This window comes from Hemiscyllium ocellatum, chromosome 7, assembly GCF_020745735.1.
Source record: "Hemiscyllium ocellatum isolate sHemOce1 chromosome 7, sHemOce1.pat.X.cur, whole genome shotgun sequence".
In the NCBI taxonomy this organism is placed as follows: Eukaryota; Metazoa; Chordata; class Chondrichthyes; order Orectolobiformes; family Hemiscylliidae; genus Hemiscyllium; species Hemiscyllium ocellatum.
Genome location: NC_083407.1, coordinates 69,472,740 through 69,489,071, shown reverse-complemented (window position 1 = coordinate 69,489,071; position 16,332 = coordinate 69,472,740). Strand labels below are relative to the sequence as shown.

Here is a 16,332-nt window from a genome sequence, read left to right as displayed (position 1 = left end):
AAAAGCTGAATAACTGAGAGGTTGAAACCAAACCTATGGCATTTGTCATAAACTGCATAATCTACATCGTATCAGGCTCCATTCACTCAACAGTAGTCCTGTTGTCTCATTTCCTCTGTATCTCAAGTTTAAAGTAGTCATCATCATCTTCAACTCTTAATGCCTCAGCCTCACCCTATACCTTGAATTTATCACCCCATACAAGCCTTTATTCCTTAGATTCTAATCTTCTACCTCAAGTTAACTCAATGAAAAATGCAGATGGGCATGCCAACAGCAACACAGGCTACCTTAAAAAGTAGGTGTCAACCTGGTGAAGGTATAGGGCTACTTGCTGCCAAAACAGAATGAACATCAAGTGCTCGACAGAGCCAAATGAATCCAAAACCAACAGTTCAGATCTAGTCATGCCATATCAATTTGCGTTTGAAGACAACTAAACAACTCACTAGAGGAGGCTCCACAAACACCTGCTTCCTCAGTGATGGGAGAGTCCAGCACATCAATGTAAAGGACGAGACGGAAATATTTGCAACAATCTTCAGCCAAAAACACCAATAGACGATCCAGCTTAGCGTCTACAGTTGTCTCCAGCATCACAGATGTCAGTCACCAGCCAACTCATTTCACTGCACATAATACCAAGAAATTGTTGGAGGTACTGGATGCTGCAAAGACTATGGGCCCGGACAACATTCTAGCAATACTGCCATTCCCTAGCCAAATATTTCCAGCTTTGCTATTACAATTGTATCTACCTAATCATGTAGAAAATTGTGCAGGGATGTCTTCTACAAAAGAGGCAGGACAAATTCAACCTGGACAATTACTGTCCCATCAGTCCACTCTGAATTATCACTAAAGTGACAAAATGTCAAGTGCTATCAAACAGTACTGCTCAGTAACACCAGTCTGGGTTCCATCAGGGTCACTCAACTTCTGACCTCACTGCAGCTTTGTTTCAAACATGGACAAAACACTGGAATTCCAGAAGGAAGATGACAGTGATTACATTAAGACTGTATTTGACCAAGTGGTGCAAAACTGGAGTCAATAGGAATTGGGGGCAAACACCCCATAATGGAGTCACACCTAATGCCAAGGAAGTGGTTGTTGAAAATCAGTCATCCGAGTTCCAGGTGCTCTCTGTTTGAGTTCCTTACGGTAGTGTCCTGATCCAACAATCTTCAGCAGCAGCGTAAGGGTCACCAGAAATGGGAATGTTTGCGATAGACGGACAATGCTCAATATCATTTGTGACTCAAGCATCAAAGCAGACAATGACAATATCCAGGCTTGGGCTGTCAAGTAGGAAGTAAAATCATGCCACAAAGGAGCCAGGCAATGACTATCTCCAATGACAGGCAATCTAGCCATCGTTGTTTGACATTCAAGGCATAAGCTGGAGTTTGCTGGAATGCTCCCTATTTACCTATGAGTGCAACAACTCAACACCATCCAGGACAGAGCAGTCTGCTTGACTGGCATCTCATTTAAAAAATATTCATTCGCCCCACCACTGACCCTCAGTCACTTCAGTGTATACTATCTGTAAAATACACTGCAGAAATTCTCCCAGGCCCCTTCAGACTTTATCTTAAAACCCTTATCGATTCCCATCTAAAATGACAAGGGAACCTGTAAGATCCACTAGTGCCACTAACCATACAGCCCTGGAAATATATCACCATGCCTCCTGTGTTGTTGGATCAAACTACTGGAATTCACTTCCAAATGGCATTGTAGGGTTACCCATAGAAAATGGATTACAGCAGTTCAAGGCGGTAACTCACATCTGGAATGGGCAGTAAATGCTGGCCAAGATGGCATCACATTCATCCCATGAATAAAAAATAACTAAACTGAGACTAGTGTCTTTACACTCTTGCCCATCAAAAATACAATAAAGTGGACAAATAAAATTACATTACATCAACCATTATCAACTCACATAGTGGAGTAGCCTCAAAGCACTTACACCTATTTCTATCATCGATAGGATGCTTTCCAATGAAAGAGCAACGTAAAGGCAATTTATTGTTAAATGGAACATAATATCCAATTTCATTATTTCAGGGTTAACAGTTAGATATGAGAGACGGTATTGGATAAATACTATCACAAGATAGCAAAAATGCAGCACGAACAGGCATGATTAACACTGTATGGCTTGCACAAAGGAATAAACAAAAATGAATTTATCGATCAACACGACGTCACCTTTTAAGCGTGATTTAATAACTGCCTCCATTGGGAATTTGAATGCAACTGGACTGTCTCCAGCTATGGACAAGATTATAGTCTTCAGCACAACAGTGAAATTTTACACAGCTACAAAAATAATGAGGCAGATCATAAATTGTCACATGGAACAATTGAAATCATTAGGAATGGGCTGCTGTCATGGCCATTGTGTATGTTAAGAATTTCTGCTTTTGGTTGTTAAATAGCATGATTTCTAATCCCTCAAAACTGAACTGCAAATGCCACAGAATCAGCAATTTGGTACTGGAAATAAACATAGTCTGCATGCTAGAAAGGTCATCCAAGAGCCATAAATGCAAGAATGAATAGACTATAATTACCTGTCGTGCTACTTCTCGTAAACAGGCCACACCATGCTCAAAGTCCGGAAACACAATTGAGCCGTATTTCTGATATTCAGGTAAAGACCTGATCTTTATTGTGACCTCCGTGACTACACCAAGTGTTCCTGAAATGACAGAAAACAAATCTGAAAAAGTTGAATGTAGAATGGAATTGCAATATTTTCAGCTGTTCAAACAATCTTATATCATCCTACAACTCAGTCGGCTCCAAAATAAATGCACTATTCCTTTTTCTGGTGTAAGTCATATAGGGTATAAAGTATTCCAGTATGTAATTTGTTAATTGACTCATTATATTTGAGTGCTTTGACTATTAAAACAGATAATTTTATTCTAATAAATGTTTATCAATAATTTTAAAATTAATAGAATTAGCATTTAAACTTGTACAACACAACTAGCCTTTTGGGATAATTTAGTATTCAATGGTTATGAAAGTGAAGTACTGTAACACAAAACAAGCATATTGTCTCTGACAGCACAATATCATACCAGAATCCCAACTGCTAAACTGTATCACTACCTGATATAGCAACTGTAGCATTCAAGATCGCAGACGGTTACAAAGAGTGGTGAATTCGGCCCGGACAATCACAAAGGCCAACATCCCATCTACTCGGCCCGCTGTCAAGGAAAGGCTGCCAGCATTCTCAAAGGTCCATTCTACCCTGGCATTTTCTACAACCTCTGCCATTGGGGAGAAGGAACAGAAGCCTAAACACATGCACCAGCTGGTTTTGAAACAGTTTCTACCTTACTGTTAGAATAATGAATGAACTCAAACGCTTAGCATTCGCCTGTACCTATGTTTTTGTTTTGCTGCTGTTTACCTATTATTTACTTATCTATGCTATTTAACTGTGATCTGCTTGTATTACTTGTAAGACAAAGCTTTTCACTATGCCTCGGTACACGTGACAATAAATTCAACTCAATTCAATTGATACCAAAAAAAAACTCCCTGGATTATGTAAAAAAAAAGTAACAGCAATCAAAATTAAGTGAGTTTAAAAAAAGACACATGGATGTGTTTGTATGGCAGGTTGCACTGTCTGAACAGATATGATGAAGACAAGAGAAAGTGGTAGAATACTGTACAGCCTTTACAGAAAATACAAATGCAAGGAAGAATAATCAGCACAACTAAAATTCCACTTCTTGTCAAGATGGCAGCAGAGTAGGACACTCCAACCAAAGCTCCTTTATTTCTCCTCCTTTGGTCTCTTGGTAGCTTCTGGCAGCTCTCAACCTAGTTGCCCGGCAGCTTCTGCTGTGTCCCTGTCTGGTCTCTCGGCGGCTCATGGCAGTGTTTCAGCTCAGGAGGAGAGTGGATTCTGCCCGGGCGTGTTCGTATGGCACCAGAGGAGATTGGAGAAATGGTAATTTCAACAGCAGCGACAGTGTCAGCAATGGCGGTGTCTAAACAGCACAGCAAGATAAGCAGCGGACTCAAAAGTCCGTTGAACTTTTAACTTTATTTTTGCAGTTTAAACTGCAAAAGACTTCAGTGCAAACTATTACCTATTTCTTTATTTTTCTACTATTCTATGAAGTAAATGTTTAACTTTTTAATTCTTGTTTCTCTTGCTACTTTGTTCCTAAGCTTTTTTGGTACCCAAGTAAGATAGCACCATGTGTGGTGATATTACACACTTTTCACTGTCCTCCTGTACAAGTATACCTGACAATAAAATCATGGTCTTCTTCCAGTTGATAGCACAAGGTCAGAAATGGAGACCGAGATCAAGAAACTGTAGGTTAAAGAGAGAGAAAGGTGGAAACTGGCAACAAAGTCAATAAAACATTTCATTTCATGGTGAGAACTAGGGAGAGGCCGAATAGACCGGGGTGATTTTCCAAGGAGCATCGGATGAATAGCTAAGGTTTTTTTTCCCCCAGTGTGGAGGAGTCTAAAACTAGAGGGCATATGTTTAAGGAGCCTTGGGGAGCGGTGGGGGGTGGGGGGGTGGAATCAAGAAGTAACTTTTGCATGCAGTCTTGGCACTGGAAGAGTTACAGATATGGACAGGGAGAGAAAATATGAGTCAAGACAAAATAAAATACATTGATTGGGACAGGAACAAGTTGAACAATAGGCAAACGAAGGCAGTCCAGTTTATAGGTTTTGAGCAGGCAGTAAAAGAAGACCATTTGTGGTTGGGGAATTGAGAGCTGTGGAAGCAGCATCTCAGAAATGAAGTAATTTGTACCAAATATCATTCAATACTTTGACCTTTTGGGACTGCTGCCTACTTAGAGCACACAGTCAAATGTTCAATGATTGCTACTTACCTAGCTCAAAATGCAAATTAGTTTTTTAAGCAAAAAGTCAACTCAACTGCAACATTAAAAAGATGAAAAATATTGAAATGTTTCTGCATCAGTTGAGTTATGTCCTACAGCTCATAAGCAGCTAAATAAGACAATTGATATTTTCAAGAAACTGAATTAAATCAGCTCTTCTCTAAATAAGTAGCACCCAAAACTTACAATACCAACAGAGGACTTAGAAGCAAACATAGGCTATTTCAACTTTGAAGCCTGTATTTTCACACTTGCTCAAAAGTTAGTTCCACATGCCAAATTAACATTGACGCTCGCGCTTGACTGCAACACTTGCAAAGCAACTAGAAGTTCAAATCTTTGGCAAAAGATCAAGAAACCTAAACCATCAGCAAGAAAATGAAAAAGTTGGGTTACATTGTTAAAAACTTTTTTTTGTGCAAAAGCATCCTCCTAATTTCTAGTTGTTACATTTTTAGCACAAACAGGCCCAACAAGCCTATTCCACTACTTAGGCTGCTGAAGCCTCCTGCCACCTTAATTCATCTCACCCCATCACCATATCTTTCTAATCCTTCATTGATACGTACTTATTTAGAAAGTAATAGAGTCACACAACACAATAACAGACCCCAGGTCCAACTCATCCATGCTGACCAGATTTCCCAAACTAAACTAGTCCCATTTGCCTGTGTTTGATCTATATCCCTCTAAACCCTTCCTAGTCATGTACCTGTCGAAATGTCTTAAATGTCCCTGCATCCACCGCTTCCTCTAGCAGTTCATTACACACACAAACCACACTGCATTTTAAAAAAAAAGGTGCTCCTTTGGTCCCTTTTAAGTCTTTCCCCCCTCACATTAAAGCTATGCCCTCTAGTTCTGAGCTTGCCTACCCTCGGGAAAAGACCGTAGCTATTTACCTTATCTATGCCCTTCATGATTATATAAACCTTGAAAACCTCTCAACATTTTGCATTCCAGGGTAAAAATCCCATCCGATTCAGTGTCTCCTTATGAGTCAAACCCTCCAATCCTGATAACATCCTTTTAAATCTTTTCTGCACCCCTTCCAATTTAATAATATCCTTCCTATAACAGGGTGACCAGAACTGTAACAATACTCCAAAAGTGGCTTCACCAATGTAATGTATTTAGTTTTTCCTGACTGTATTGCAATTGAAAACCTGAGCAAAACATGAAAAACTGCAATGGTACCTTCAGATCCCATAATGAAATGGTAAATGTCAGGGCCTGTGGACATTCTTGGACCTTGACAACTTTTTTCTACAATGCCTCTTGGCGTAACCATTTTTATGTACACAACCTGTTAAAACAATGGAAGTCTCAAATTATGTGCATTACCACATTTGTGAAAAAATACAAGTTGCACATTTTGTATGACTATCATTGCTTGCAGTCAGAACAAATGCAAAAATCTAAATGGTCACAACCATTCATACCACTGGAAATAGGGGAAGCTGAAAATTTGGCAAATGACTGATTGGTCAAAGCAATAATGTAGCTAAACACTCCCTTTGCTTCCATATAATTCAAAAGTCTCAAGACTTGAAGACATCCCTTTTGCTTGCATGTTACTTCCAGCAAACTGATTACCGCATATACTCATGTAAAAATCAAATTTTTAAGACATTTTTATGGTTAAATTTATAGGGTTGACTATTACATGGATACTACACTTGAGGGGTGAAACTCATGCTACAATCCAAAATACCATATTACTAACAGAAGCCCGATTTCACAACGAATAAAGAAAAAGTTGAGTTGAACACAAATGGAGGTTGACTCTGACCTGATAGATCTTAAACTTGCCCGCAAAATTGGTGTGAATTGTACATCAAAACACATGATAGAACGAAAACAAAAATTCTTTTCCTCATTGTAACATTTAGTACAGGATAACAACTTGACTCACAAATGCTGATGTGCTGTGAAGAATTCGGGTCTACTTTTACACAAGATATGCCAAAAATTTCAGATTTGATGGCCAAAAATAGGGGGTTAATTTTTACATGAGCTTGACTTTACTCGAGTATATATACGGTAGCTTAAATTGGCTGTTACTGTGGCTTTAAGCAGACTCAGTTGGTGAGCAAGTACTGCCCAATTCCTGAATCACATCCACCAACAGGAGTTTGTTGAGCTTCGCTAGCATAGGTTGGTGAAGTGATAGTTTGCACTTGCATATAAAGAACTGTTGCTTATTTCATGGTAATACCTCAAAGAGAGGAGATTGTTATGCTCATGTGGAGGAGAGTCCCTAATTCTGGACCAGAAGGCCTGGGTTCAACTCCCACCTGCTCTATGGCTATATCATAACATCTCTTTAAAAAAAAGTTGATGAGAAAATATCTCAACCACAGTAGGCTTGTCAAACAATCAGTATCCCTTTTCTCCTTTGCAACAAACTGTTTTGATTGTTTAAAACTCGTCATTTGTGTGTTTGACCTGATGAGTGCTAAACAATATTTCAGCAACATGTTGCTCTTCTCATTAATATGGAAATCTTGTACTACCAAGTAACTATTCAGAATCAAGTTTCTTTTCAACTTGTTGACTTGGATATTTTGAAAAGACTTATGGAACATAATATTTTGTATTCTGACCTGTTTGATTTTTTAAGACAGAGCACAGAGGTAATCAAGTGAGTTTTGGAGCCACAGTCTGGAAACATCCAGATGTAGAACAGCTATCATTCTCTTGCAACTGGATACTTTTCTGAACAAGACATCTATCACTATTTTTTCATCATTACTGGGCCAAATTGCTGTTCTCTCAATGGCAGTGGGTAGCATCAGCAACAGAAGGACTGAAATGGACTTTTCTTGGTAAATGGAGATGGACAGTAAATGCAGCTCCCAGATAAGTAATAAAATTATTAAGGCTTGATGATTACACTAAATCCAATCAAATGCAAGGTAAATGCACATTTTTAAATACTTACCAGATCTTCAATGTTACCGTAGATATTTTTTTTCATGCCTGAAGCCCGTGTAGCAACCCAGCCTCCAAGACTGCTGAACTCCATTGAATCTGGTTCATGTCCTGTACAGTAGCCATGTTCACTAAGCTTCAAAAAGAAATTATTGGAATTGCAAAAATAATGAAACATATTTTTCAAGTGATGCTGCCTAGAAGCAATTTTAATATAAGTAAAGCGATGAACATCATACTGATCATTGTTTCTATAAAGAGAATGGAAGAATATAGCAATACACTCAGCTAACCACAATTATTCAAGTGTTTGTTTTCAAAAATAAGTTCTTCCAATGATTCTGTTAATTGCTACTTAACATTCCAACTGAGAAAAATCCAGAATTTGTCATCAGATATTTTTTGTACCAAGAAAATGGCTGCTATCTGAAGGTGCTAGATCTAACTCAAGTTTGTAAATCACTGCAAAGAGACATGTTGGCGAAGTTTTTCACTTTGCACTCATTAAGACAAATGCAACAATGCTAAACTTCAAACAACTCAATTTATATCGGGGAGAAGGGAGTGCTGATTAGTTGGCAATTTGGCACAGATTATCTCCATTGTTGCCATGGAAAGAGCAACAGGGAACTAAGTTTCCTAGGCTTCGAGGTAATTCAAAAAGTTTGGAAGGCTCAAATATATTATTTTTATTTGTAGAAATCTGACCTCTGCAAATTGACGAATGTCATGTCCAGTAACCATAAAAGATGATTATCTTAAATTGACTAGTGCAGATTTAGAGTAGTTTTTTTTGTTCATGCAGACTTGAGTTAGAGAGCCTCTTCTATACTGTATGATTCTATGGCTGTTTAATTAGAGTACTCAGGATTGCTCAACAAGTGTTGCCCAGCCACAGAATCATATTAACTGTAGATGCTTCAGGCTCAGTTTACAAATGTGGGTTGGTTTAGTATGATCTACACTCTGCCTAGTACACAGAGCTGAATGATTATGATGCTTGGACTCCACCAGCCAACCATTGGGACATATGGCCTACATACATGGCAGCACACCAGCACAAATTCAAACAACACTAAAACATCGAACAGTACAGCACAGTACAGGCCCTGCAGCTCCTAACGTTGCACTGACCTTTTATCTTACTCTAAGATCAGATTAATTTACATACCCTTCATTGGTAATTTACATACCCTTCACAAGTACACAATCCTTAATCCAAAACCTTACGAGGCCAGCTGGCTTTCAGATTTTTTCAGAATAAATTACATTTTCACAGTGAAATAAAAAAAACTTACTGAGCAGCAGACGCAAGTGTACTACTAAGAGTGCTGAGACAGAACTGATGCCTGCCAGTCCTGGGCCACGCCGCCACATCACATCTGAGTGGCGTGGGTCATATGGGTGTGGAATTGGGTTAACTGTTTGCATGCCAAACAACCTTGTTATGGAGTAAAAAAAAAACTTCGGATTTTGGAATTTCGGATAAAGGATTGTCTACCTGTACTATCCTAAATGCCCCTATCCAAGATTTGCTTAAATGTCCCTAATGCATCCGAATCTACCACCACTGCTGGCAGTGCAATATACACACCCACCACTCTCTACGTAAAGAATCTATCTCCCCATAATCTTAAAATTACGCCCCTTCATAACAGCCATATGCACCCTGGGGAAAAAGTCTCTGGCTATACACTCTATCTATGCTTCTCATCAGCTTGTACACCTCTATCAAGTCACTTCTCATCCTTCTTCGCTCCAATGAGAAAAGCCCGAGCTTCCTCAAACCTTACTTCATTAGGTATGCCCTCCAGTCCAGGCAGCATCTTGGTAAATCTCCTCTGCACCCTCTCTGAAACTTCCATATCCTTCTTATAATGTGACTCCCAGAACTGAACACAGTGTTCCAAGTGTGGTCTAATTAGGACTTAATAGAGCTGCAGCATAACCTTGTGTCTCTTAAACTCAATCCCCCTGCTAATGAAAGCCAACACACCATACGCCTTCTTGACAGCCCTATCAACTTGGGTGGCAACTTTGAGAGATCTATGGACATGGACCCCAGGATCCCTCTGTTCCTCTGCATTGCCAAGAATCCTGTCTCTAATTCTGCACTCAAATTTGACCTTCCAAAGTGAATCACTTCACACTTTCCAGGTTGAACACCATCTGCCACTTATCAGTCCAGTTCTGCATCCTGTCAATGGCCTGTTGCAAAACCTACAGCAGCCCTCCAACACTATCTACCACTCCACCAAGCTTTGTGTCGTCGACAATTTACTAACCCATCCTTCCCCTTCCCCATCCAAGTCATTTATAAAAATCACAATGTTCAAGAGCTGGCTAGTGGAGCATCTTCTTGGAATTGTGGAAGATCCCTCTCAGTGGGAAATACCACTTGTGCTACTACTGCATATTAACAGTGTGAAATGGCCTGTTTAACTGTTATTGACATTTGGAATTTGGTTTGAAAGTACTGACTTCTCCATTTCCATCTATCAAAAGGCTACTTACCCTGGTCAATATACATATTAGGATTCACAAAGCTCAAAAGACTGGCCTCAACAGCAAGACTGCAAATAAGGGTTTAGCCATTCACTGACCTTGCATGCTTGATGCAGTTAGAGTGTGCGCGCATCCTGTCTGCATTAAAACTATCCTCTGGGACAAAGCTTTCCTCATCAGATCACTGTGCACTGCCTATCATTTGAATTCACAAATGGAAATACATCCAGGGAAGTTAGTTGGGTGGAACTAAGAAAGGGATGATCACTTTATTGGGATTGTATTATAGACCCCCTAATAGTCAGAGGGAAATTGAGAATCAAACTTGTAAGGAGATCTAAGTTATCTGCAAGAATAATAGAGTAAAAAATGAGGTCTGCAGATGCTGGAGATCACAGCTGCAAATGTGTTGCTGGTCAAAGCACAGCAGGCCAGGCAGCATCTCAGGAATAGAGAATTCGACGTTTCGAGCATAAGCCCTTCATCAGGAATAAGAGAGAGAGAGCCAAGCAGGCTAAGATAAAAGGTAGGGAGGAGGGACTAGGGGGAGGGGCGATGGAGGTGGGATAGGTGGAAGGAGGTCAAGGTGAGGGTGATAGGCCGGAGTGGGGTGGGGGCGGAGAGGTCAGGAAGAGGATTGCAGGTTAGGAGGGCGGTGCTGAGTTGAGGGAACCGACTGAGACAAGGTGGGGGGAGGGGAAATGAGGAAACTGGAGAAATCTGAATTCATACTTTGTGGTTGGAGGGTTCCCAGGCAGAAGATGAGGCGCTCCTCCTCCAGCCGTCGTGTAGTTGTGTTCTGCCGGTGGAGGAGTCCAAGGACCTGCATGTCCTCGGTGGAGTGGGAGGGGGAGTTAAAGTGTTGAGCCACGGGGTGATTGGGTTGGTTGGTTCGGGCGGCCCGGAGGGGTTCTCTGAAGCGTTCCGCAAGTAAGCGGCCTGTCTCCCCAATATAGAGGAGGCCACATCGGGTGCAGCGGATGCAATAGATGATGTGTGTGGAGGTACAGGTGAACTTGTGGCGGATATGGAAGGATCCCTTGGGGCCTTGGAGGGAAGTGAGTGTGGAGGTGTGGGCGCAAGTTTTACATTTCCTGCGGTTGCAGGGGAAGGTGCCGGGGGTGGAGGTTGGGTTGGTGGGGGGTGTGGATCTGACGAGGGAGTCACGAAGGGAGTGGTCCTTGCGGAACGCTGATAGGGGAGGGGAGGGAAATATATCCTTGGTGGTGGGGTCCATTTGGAGGTGGGGTCCATTTGGAGGTGGCGGAAATGGCAGCGGATGATACGTTGTATGCGTCACCTTCATTCCCCTACGCCCTTGGATTAATGAGTTCAACACGCGGCGAGATATTGAACAATTCTTCCGCCTCCTTCTTCAAGGACCGCAGATTCCCCCCAGACGTGATCGACGATGCCCTCCACCGCATCTCCTCCACTTCCCGCTCCTCCACCCTTGAGCCCCGCTCCTCCAACCGCCACCAAGACAGAACCCCACTGGTTCTCACCTACCACCCCACCAACCTCCGCATACAACGTATCATCCGCCGCCATTTCCGCCACCTCCAAACGGACCCCACCACCAAGGATATATTTCCCTCCCCTCCCCTATCAGCGTTCCGCAAGGACCACTCCCTTCGTGACTCCCTCGTCAGATCCACACCCCCCCACCAACCCAACCTCCACCCCCGGCACCTTCCCCTGCAACCGCAGGAAATGTAAAACTTGCGCCCACACCTCCACACACACTTCCCTCCAAGGCCCCAAGGGATCCTTCCATATCCGCCACAAGTTCACCTGTACCTCCACACACATCATCTATTGCATCCGCTGCACCCGATGTGGCCTCCTCTATATTGGGGAGACAGGCCGCTTACTTGCGGAATGCTTCAGAGAACACCTCCGGGCCGCCCGAACCAACCAACCCAATCACCCCGTGGCTCAACACTTTAACTCCCCCTCCCACTCCACCGAGGACATGCAGGTCCTTGGACTCCTCCACCGGCAGAACACAACTACACGACGGCTGGAGGAGGAGCGTCTCATCTTCCGCCTGGGAACCCTCCAACCACAAGGTATGAATTCAGATTTCTCCAGTTTCCTCATTTCCCCTCCCCCCACCTTGTCTCAGTCGGTTCCCTCAACTCAGCACCGCCCTCCTAACCTGCAATCCTCTTCCTGACCTCTCCGCCCCCACCCCACTCCGGCCTATCACCCTCACCTTGACCTCCTTCCACCTATCCCACCTCCATCGCCCCTCCCCCTAGTCCCTCCTCCCTACCTTTTATCTTAGCCTGCTTGGCTCTCTCTCTCTTATTCCTGATGAAGGGCTTATGCTCGAAACGTCGAATTCTCTATTCCTGAGATGCTGCCTGGCCTGCTGTGCTTTGACCAGCAACACATTTGCAGCTGCAAGAATAATAGGGTAGTTATGGTAGGGGATTTTAACTTTCCAAACATAGACTGGGACTGCCATAGTATTAAGGGTTTAGATGGAGAGGAATTTGTTAAGTGTGTACAAGACAATTTTCTGATTCAGTATGTGGATGTACCTACTCGAGAAAGTGCAAAACTTGACCTATTCTTGGGAAATAATGCAGGGCAGGTGACTGAGGTGTCAGTGTGGGAGTACCTTGGGGCCAGTGACCATAATTCCATTAAATTTAAAATAATAATGGAAAAGGATAGACCAGATCTAAAAGTTGAAGTTCTAAATTGGAGGAAGGCCAATTTTTGACGGTATTAGGCAAGAGCTGAAAATGTGCTGCTGGAAAAGCGCAGCAGGTCAGGCAGCATCCAAGGAGCAGGAAAATCTACGTTTGGAGCGTGAGCCATTCTTCAGGAATGGGTTGGTTGGTCCGGGTATCCCAGAGGTGTTCCCTGAAACATTCCGCAAGCAGGCGGCCTGTCCCCCCAATAAAGTGGAGGCCACAGCGGGTGCAGCAGATGCAGTAAATGATGGGTGTAGAGGTGCAGATAAATTTGTGGAGGATATGGAAGGATCCCTTGGGGCCTTGGAGGGACGTAAGGGGGGAAGTGTGGGCCCAAGTTTTGCATTTCTTGTCAGGTTTGTGGATTTTGGGCAGGAGGTAGAAATTAGCACTGCCTCGTGCTCCCAAGTGGAGATTGAACAGTTCATCCACTTTACCAACACCTTCCACCCCGACCTCAAATTTACCCGGACCGTCTCAGACTCCTCCCTCCCCTTCCTAGACCTCTCCATTTCTATCTCGGACGACTGAATCAACACGGACATTTACTATAAACCGACCAACTCAGAGCTACCTAGACCACACCTCCTCCCACCCTGCCCCCTGTAAAAACACCAACCCATATTCCCAATTCCTTCGTCTCCACCGCATCTGCTCCCAGGTGGACCAGTTGCAATACCAAACAGCCTAGATGGCTTCCTTCTTTAAAGACCACAATTTCCCCCCAGAAGTGATCGACGATGGTCTCCACCACATCTCCTCCACTTCCTACTCCTCCGCCCTTGAGCCCCGCCCCTCCAATCGCCACAAAGACAGAACTCCACTGGTCCTCACCTACCACCCCACCAACTTCCATATACATCATATCATCCGCGGTCATTTCCGCCACCTCCAAACGGACCCCACCACCAGGGATATATTTCCCTCCCCTATCAGTGTTCCAAAAAGACCACTCCCTCCGTGACTCCCTTGTCAGGTTCATACCCCCCCCCCCACCAACCCAACCTCCACTCCCGGCACCTTCCCCTGCAACCGCAAGAAATGCAAAACTTGAGCCCACACCTCCCCCCTTACTTCCCTCCAAGGCCCCATGGGATCCTTCCATATCTGCCACAACTTCATTTGCACCTCCACACACATTTACTGCATCCGGTGCACCCGACGTGGCCTCCTCTACATTGGGGAGACAGGTTGCCTACTTGCAGAAAGTTTCAGGGAACACCTCTGGGACACCCAGACCAACCGACCCAACCACCCTGTGGCTCAACACTTCAACCCCCCCTCCCACTCCACCAAGGACATGCAGGCCCTTGGACTCCTCCATCGCCAGACCATAGCAACACGACGGCTGGAGGAAGAGCGCCTCATCTTCCGCCTAGGAACCCTCCAACCACAGGGGATGAACTCAGATTTCTCCAGTTTCCTCATTTCCCCTCCCCCCACCTTGTCTCAGTCCCAACCCTTGAAATCAGCCCCACCTTCCTAACCTGCAATCTTCTTCCTGACCTCTCTGCTAACACCCCCACTCCGGCCTATCACCCTCACCTTAACCTCCTTCCACCTATCACATTTCCAACACTCCTCCCCCAAGTCCATCCTTCCTACCTTTTATCTTAGCCTGCTTTGCACAATCTCCTCATTCCTGAAGGGCTCATACCCGAAACGTCGATTCTCCTGCTCCTTGGATGCTGCCTGACCTGCTGCGCTTTTCCAGCAACACATTTTCAGCTCTGATCTCCAGCATCTGCAGTCCTCACTTTCTCCTAGGTATTTGGCAAGAGCTTTGAAAAGCTGACTGGGGGCAGATGTTCGTAGGTAAAGGGACAGCTGGAAAATGGGAAGCCTTCAGACATGAGATAACGAGAGTCCAGAGAAAGTATATTCTTGTTAGGGTGAAAGGGAAGGTTGGTAGGTATAGGGAATGCTGGATGACTAAAGAAATTGAGGGTTTGGAGGAAGTAAGTTATAAACAGGATATATCGAGTGAATCCTTAGAAAAGCATAAAGGCAGTAGGAGTATACGAGAGAGGGAAATCAGGAGGGCAAAAAGGGAACATGAGATAGCTTTGGTAAATAGAATGAAGGAGAATCCAAAGGGTTTTTACAAATACATTAAGGACAAAAGGGTAACTAGGGAAGAGAATAGAGCCCCTCAAAGATCAGCAAGGCAGCCTTTGCGTGGAGCCACAGAAAATGGAGGAGATACTAAACGAGTATTTTGCATCAGTATTTACTGTGGAAGAGGACATGAAAGATATAGATTGTCGGGAAATGGATGGTGACACCTTGCAAATTGTCCATATTACAGAGGAGGAAGTGCTGGATGTCTTGAAACGCATACAGGTAGAAAAATCCCCAGGACCTGATCAGGTGTACCCTAGAACCCTGTGGGAAGCTAGAGAAGTGATTACTGGGCCTCTTGCTAAGATATTTGTATCATCGATAGTCACAGGTGAGGTGCCAGAAGACTGGAGGTTGGCTAACGTGGTGCCACTGTTTAAGAAGGGTGGTAAGGACAAGCCAGGGAACTATAGACCAGTGAGCCTGACGTCAGTGGTGGGCAAGTTGTTGGAGGGAATCCTGAGGGACAGGATGTACACGTATTTGGAAAGGCAAGGACTGATTAGGAATAGTCAACATGGCTTTGTGCGTGGGAAATCATGTCTCACAAACTTGATTGAGTTTTCTGAAGTAATAACAAAGAGGATTGATATGAGCAGAGCAGTAGATGGGACCTATATGGACTTCAGTAAGGCGTTCGACAAAGTTCCCAATGGAAGATTGGTTAGCAAAGTTAGATCTCACGGAATTCAGGGAGAACTAGCCATTTGGATGCAGAACTGGCTCAAAAGGTAGAAGGCAGAGGATGGTGGTGGAGAGTTGTTTTTCAGACTGGAGGCCTGTGACCACTGGAGTGCCACAAGAATCGGTGCTGGGTCCTCTACCTCTTGTAATTTACATGAATGATTTGGTTGTGACCATAAGAGGTACAGTTAGTAAGTTTGTAGATAACACCAAAATTGGAGACAGCGAAGAGGGTTACCTCAGATTACAACAGGATGTTGACCAGATGGGCCAATGGGCTGAGAAGTGGCAGATGGAGTTTAATTTAGCTGAGTGTGAGGTGCTGCATTTTGAGAAAGCAAATCTTAGCAGGACTTATACACTTAATGGTAAGGTCCTGGGGAGTGTTGCTGAACAAAGAGACCTTGGAGTGCAGGTTCATAGCTCCTTGAAAGTAGAGTTCACAGGTGGATAGGATAGTGAAGGCA

The 16,332-nt window shown here is 43.6% G+C and overlaps 1 protein-coding gene across 1 annotated transcript in view; it reads right to left on the bottom strand.

The window, feature by feature from the left end:
• The window catches only part of agps (alkylglycerone phosphate synthase), a 157,064-nt gene that overhangs the window by 57,733 nt on the left and 82,999 nt on the right, over nucleotides 1–16,332 (bottom strand). Inside the window, exons 9-11 of the mRNA XM_060827329.1 lie at nucleotides 7,858–7,983; nucleotides 6,111–6,219; nucleotides 2,586–2,713 (exon numbers count right to left, since the gene is read on the bottom strand). Coding sequence (XP_060683312.1) covers nucleotides 2,586–2,713; nucleotides 6,111–6,219; nucleotides 7,858–7,983 — 363 coding nt within the window. The remainder of the gene's footprint in view (nucleotides 1–2,585; nucleotides 2,714–6,110; nucleotides 6,220–7,857; nucleotides 7,984–16,332) is intronic.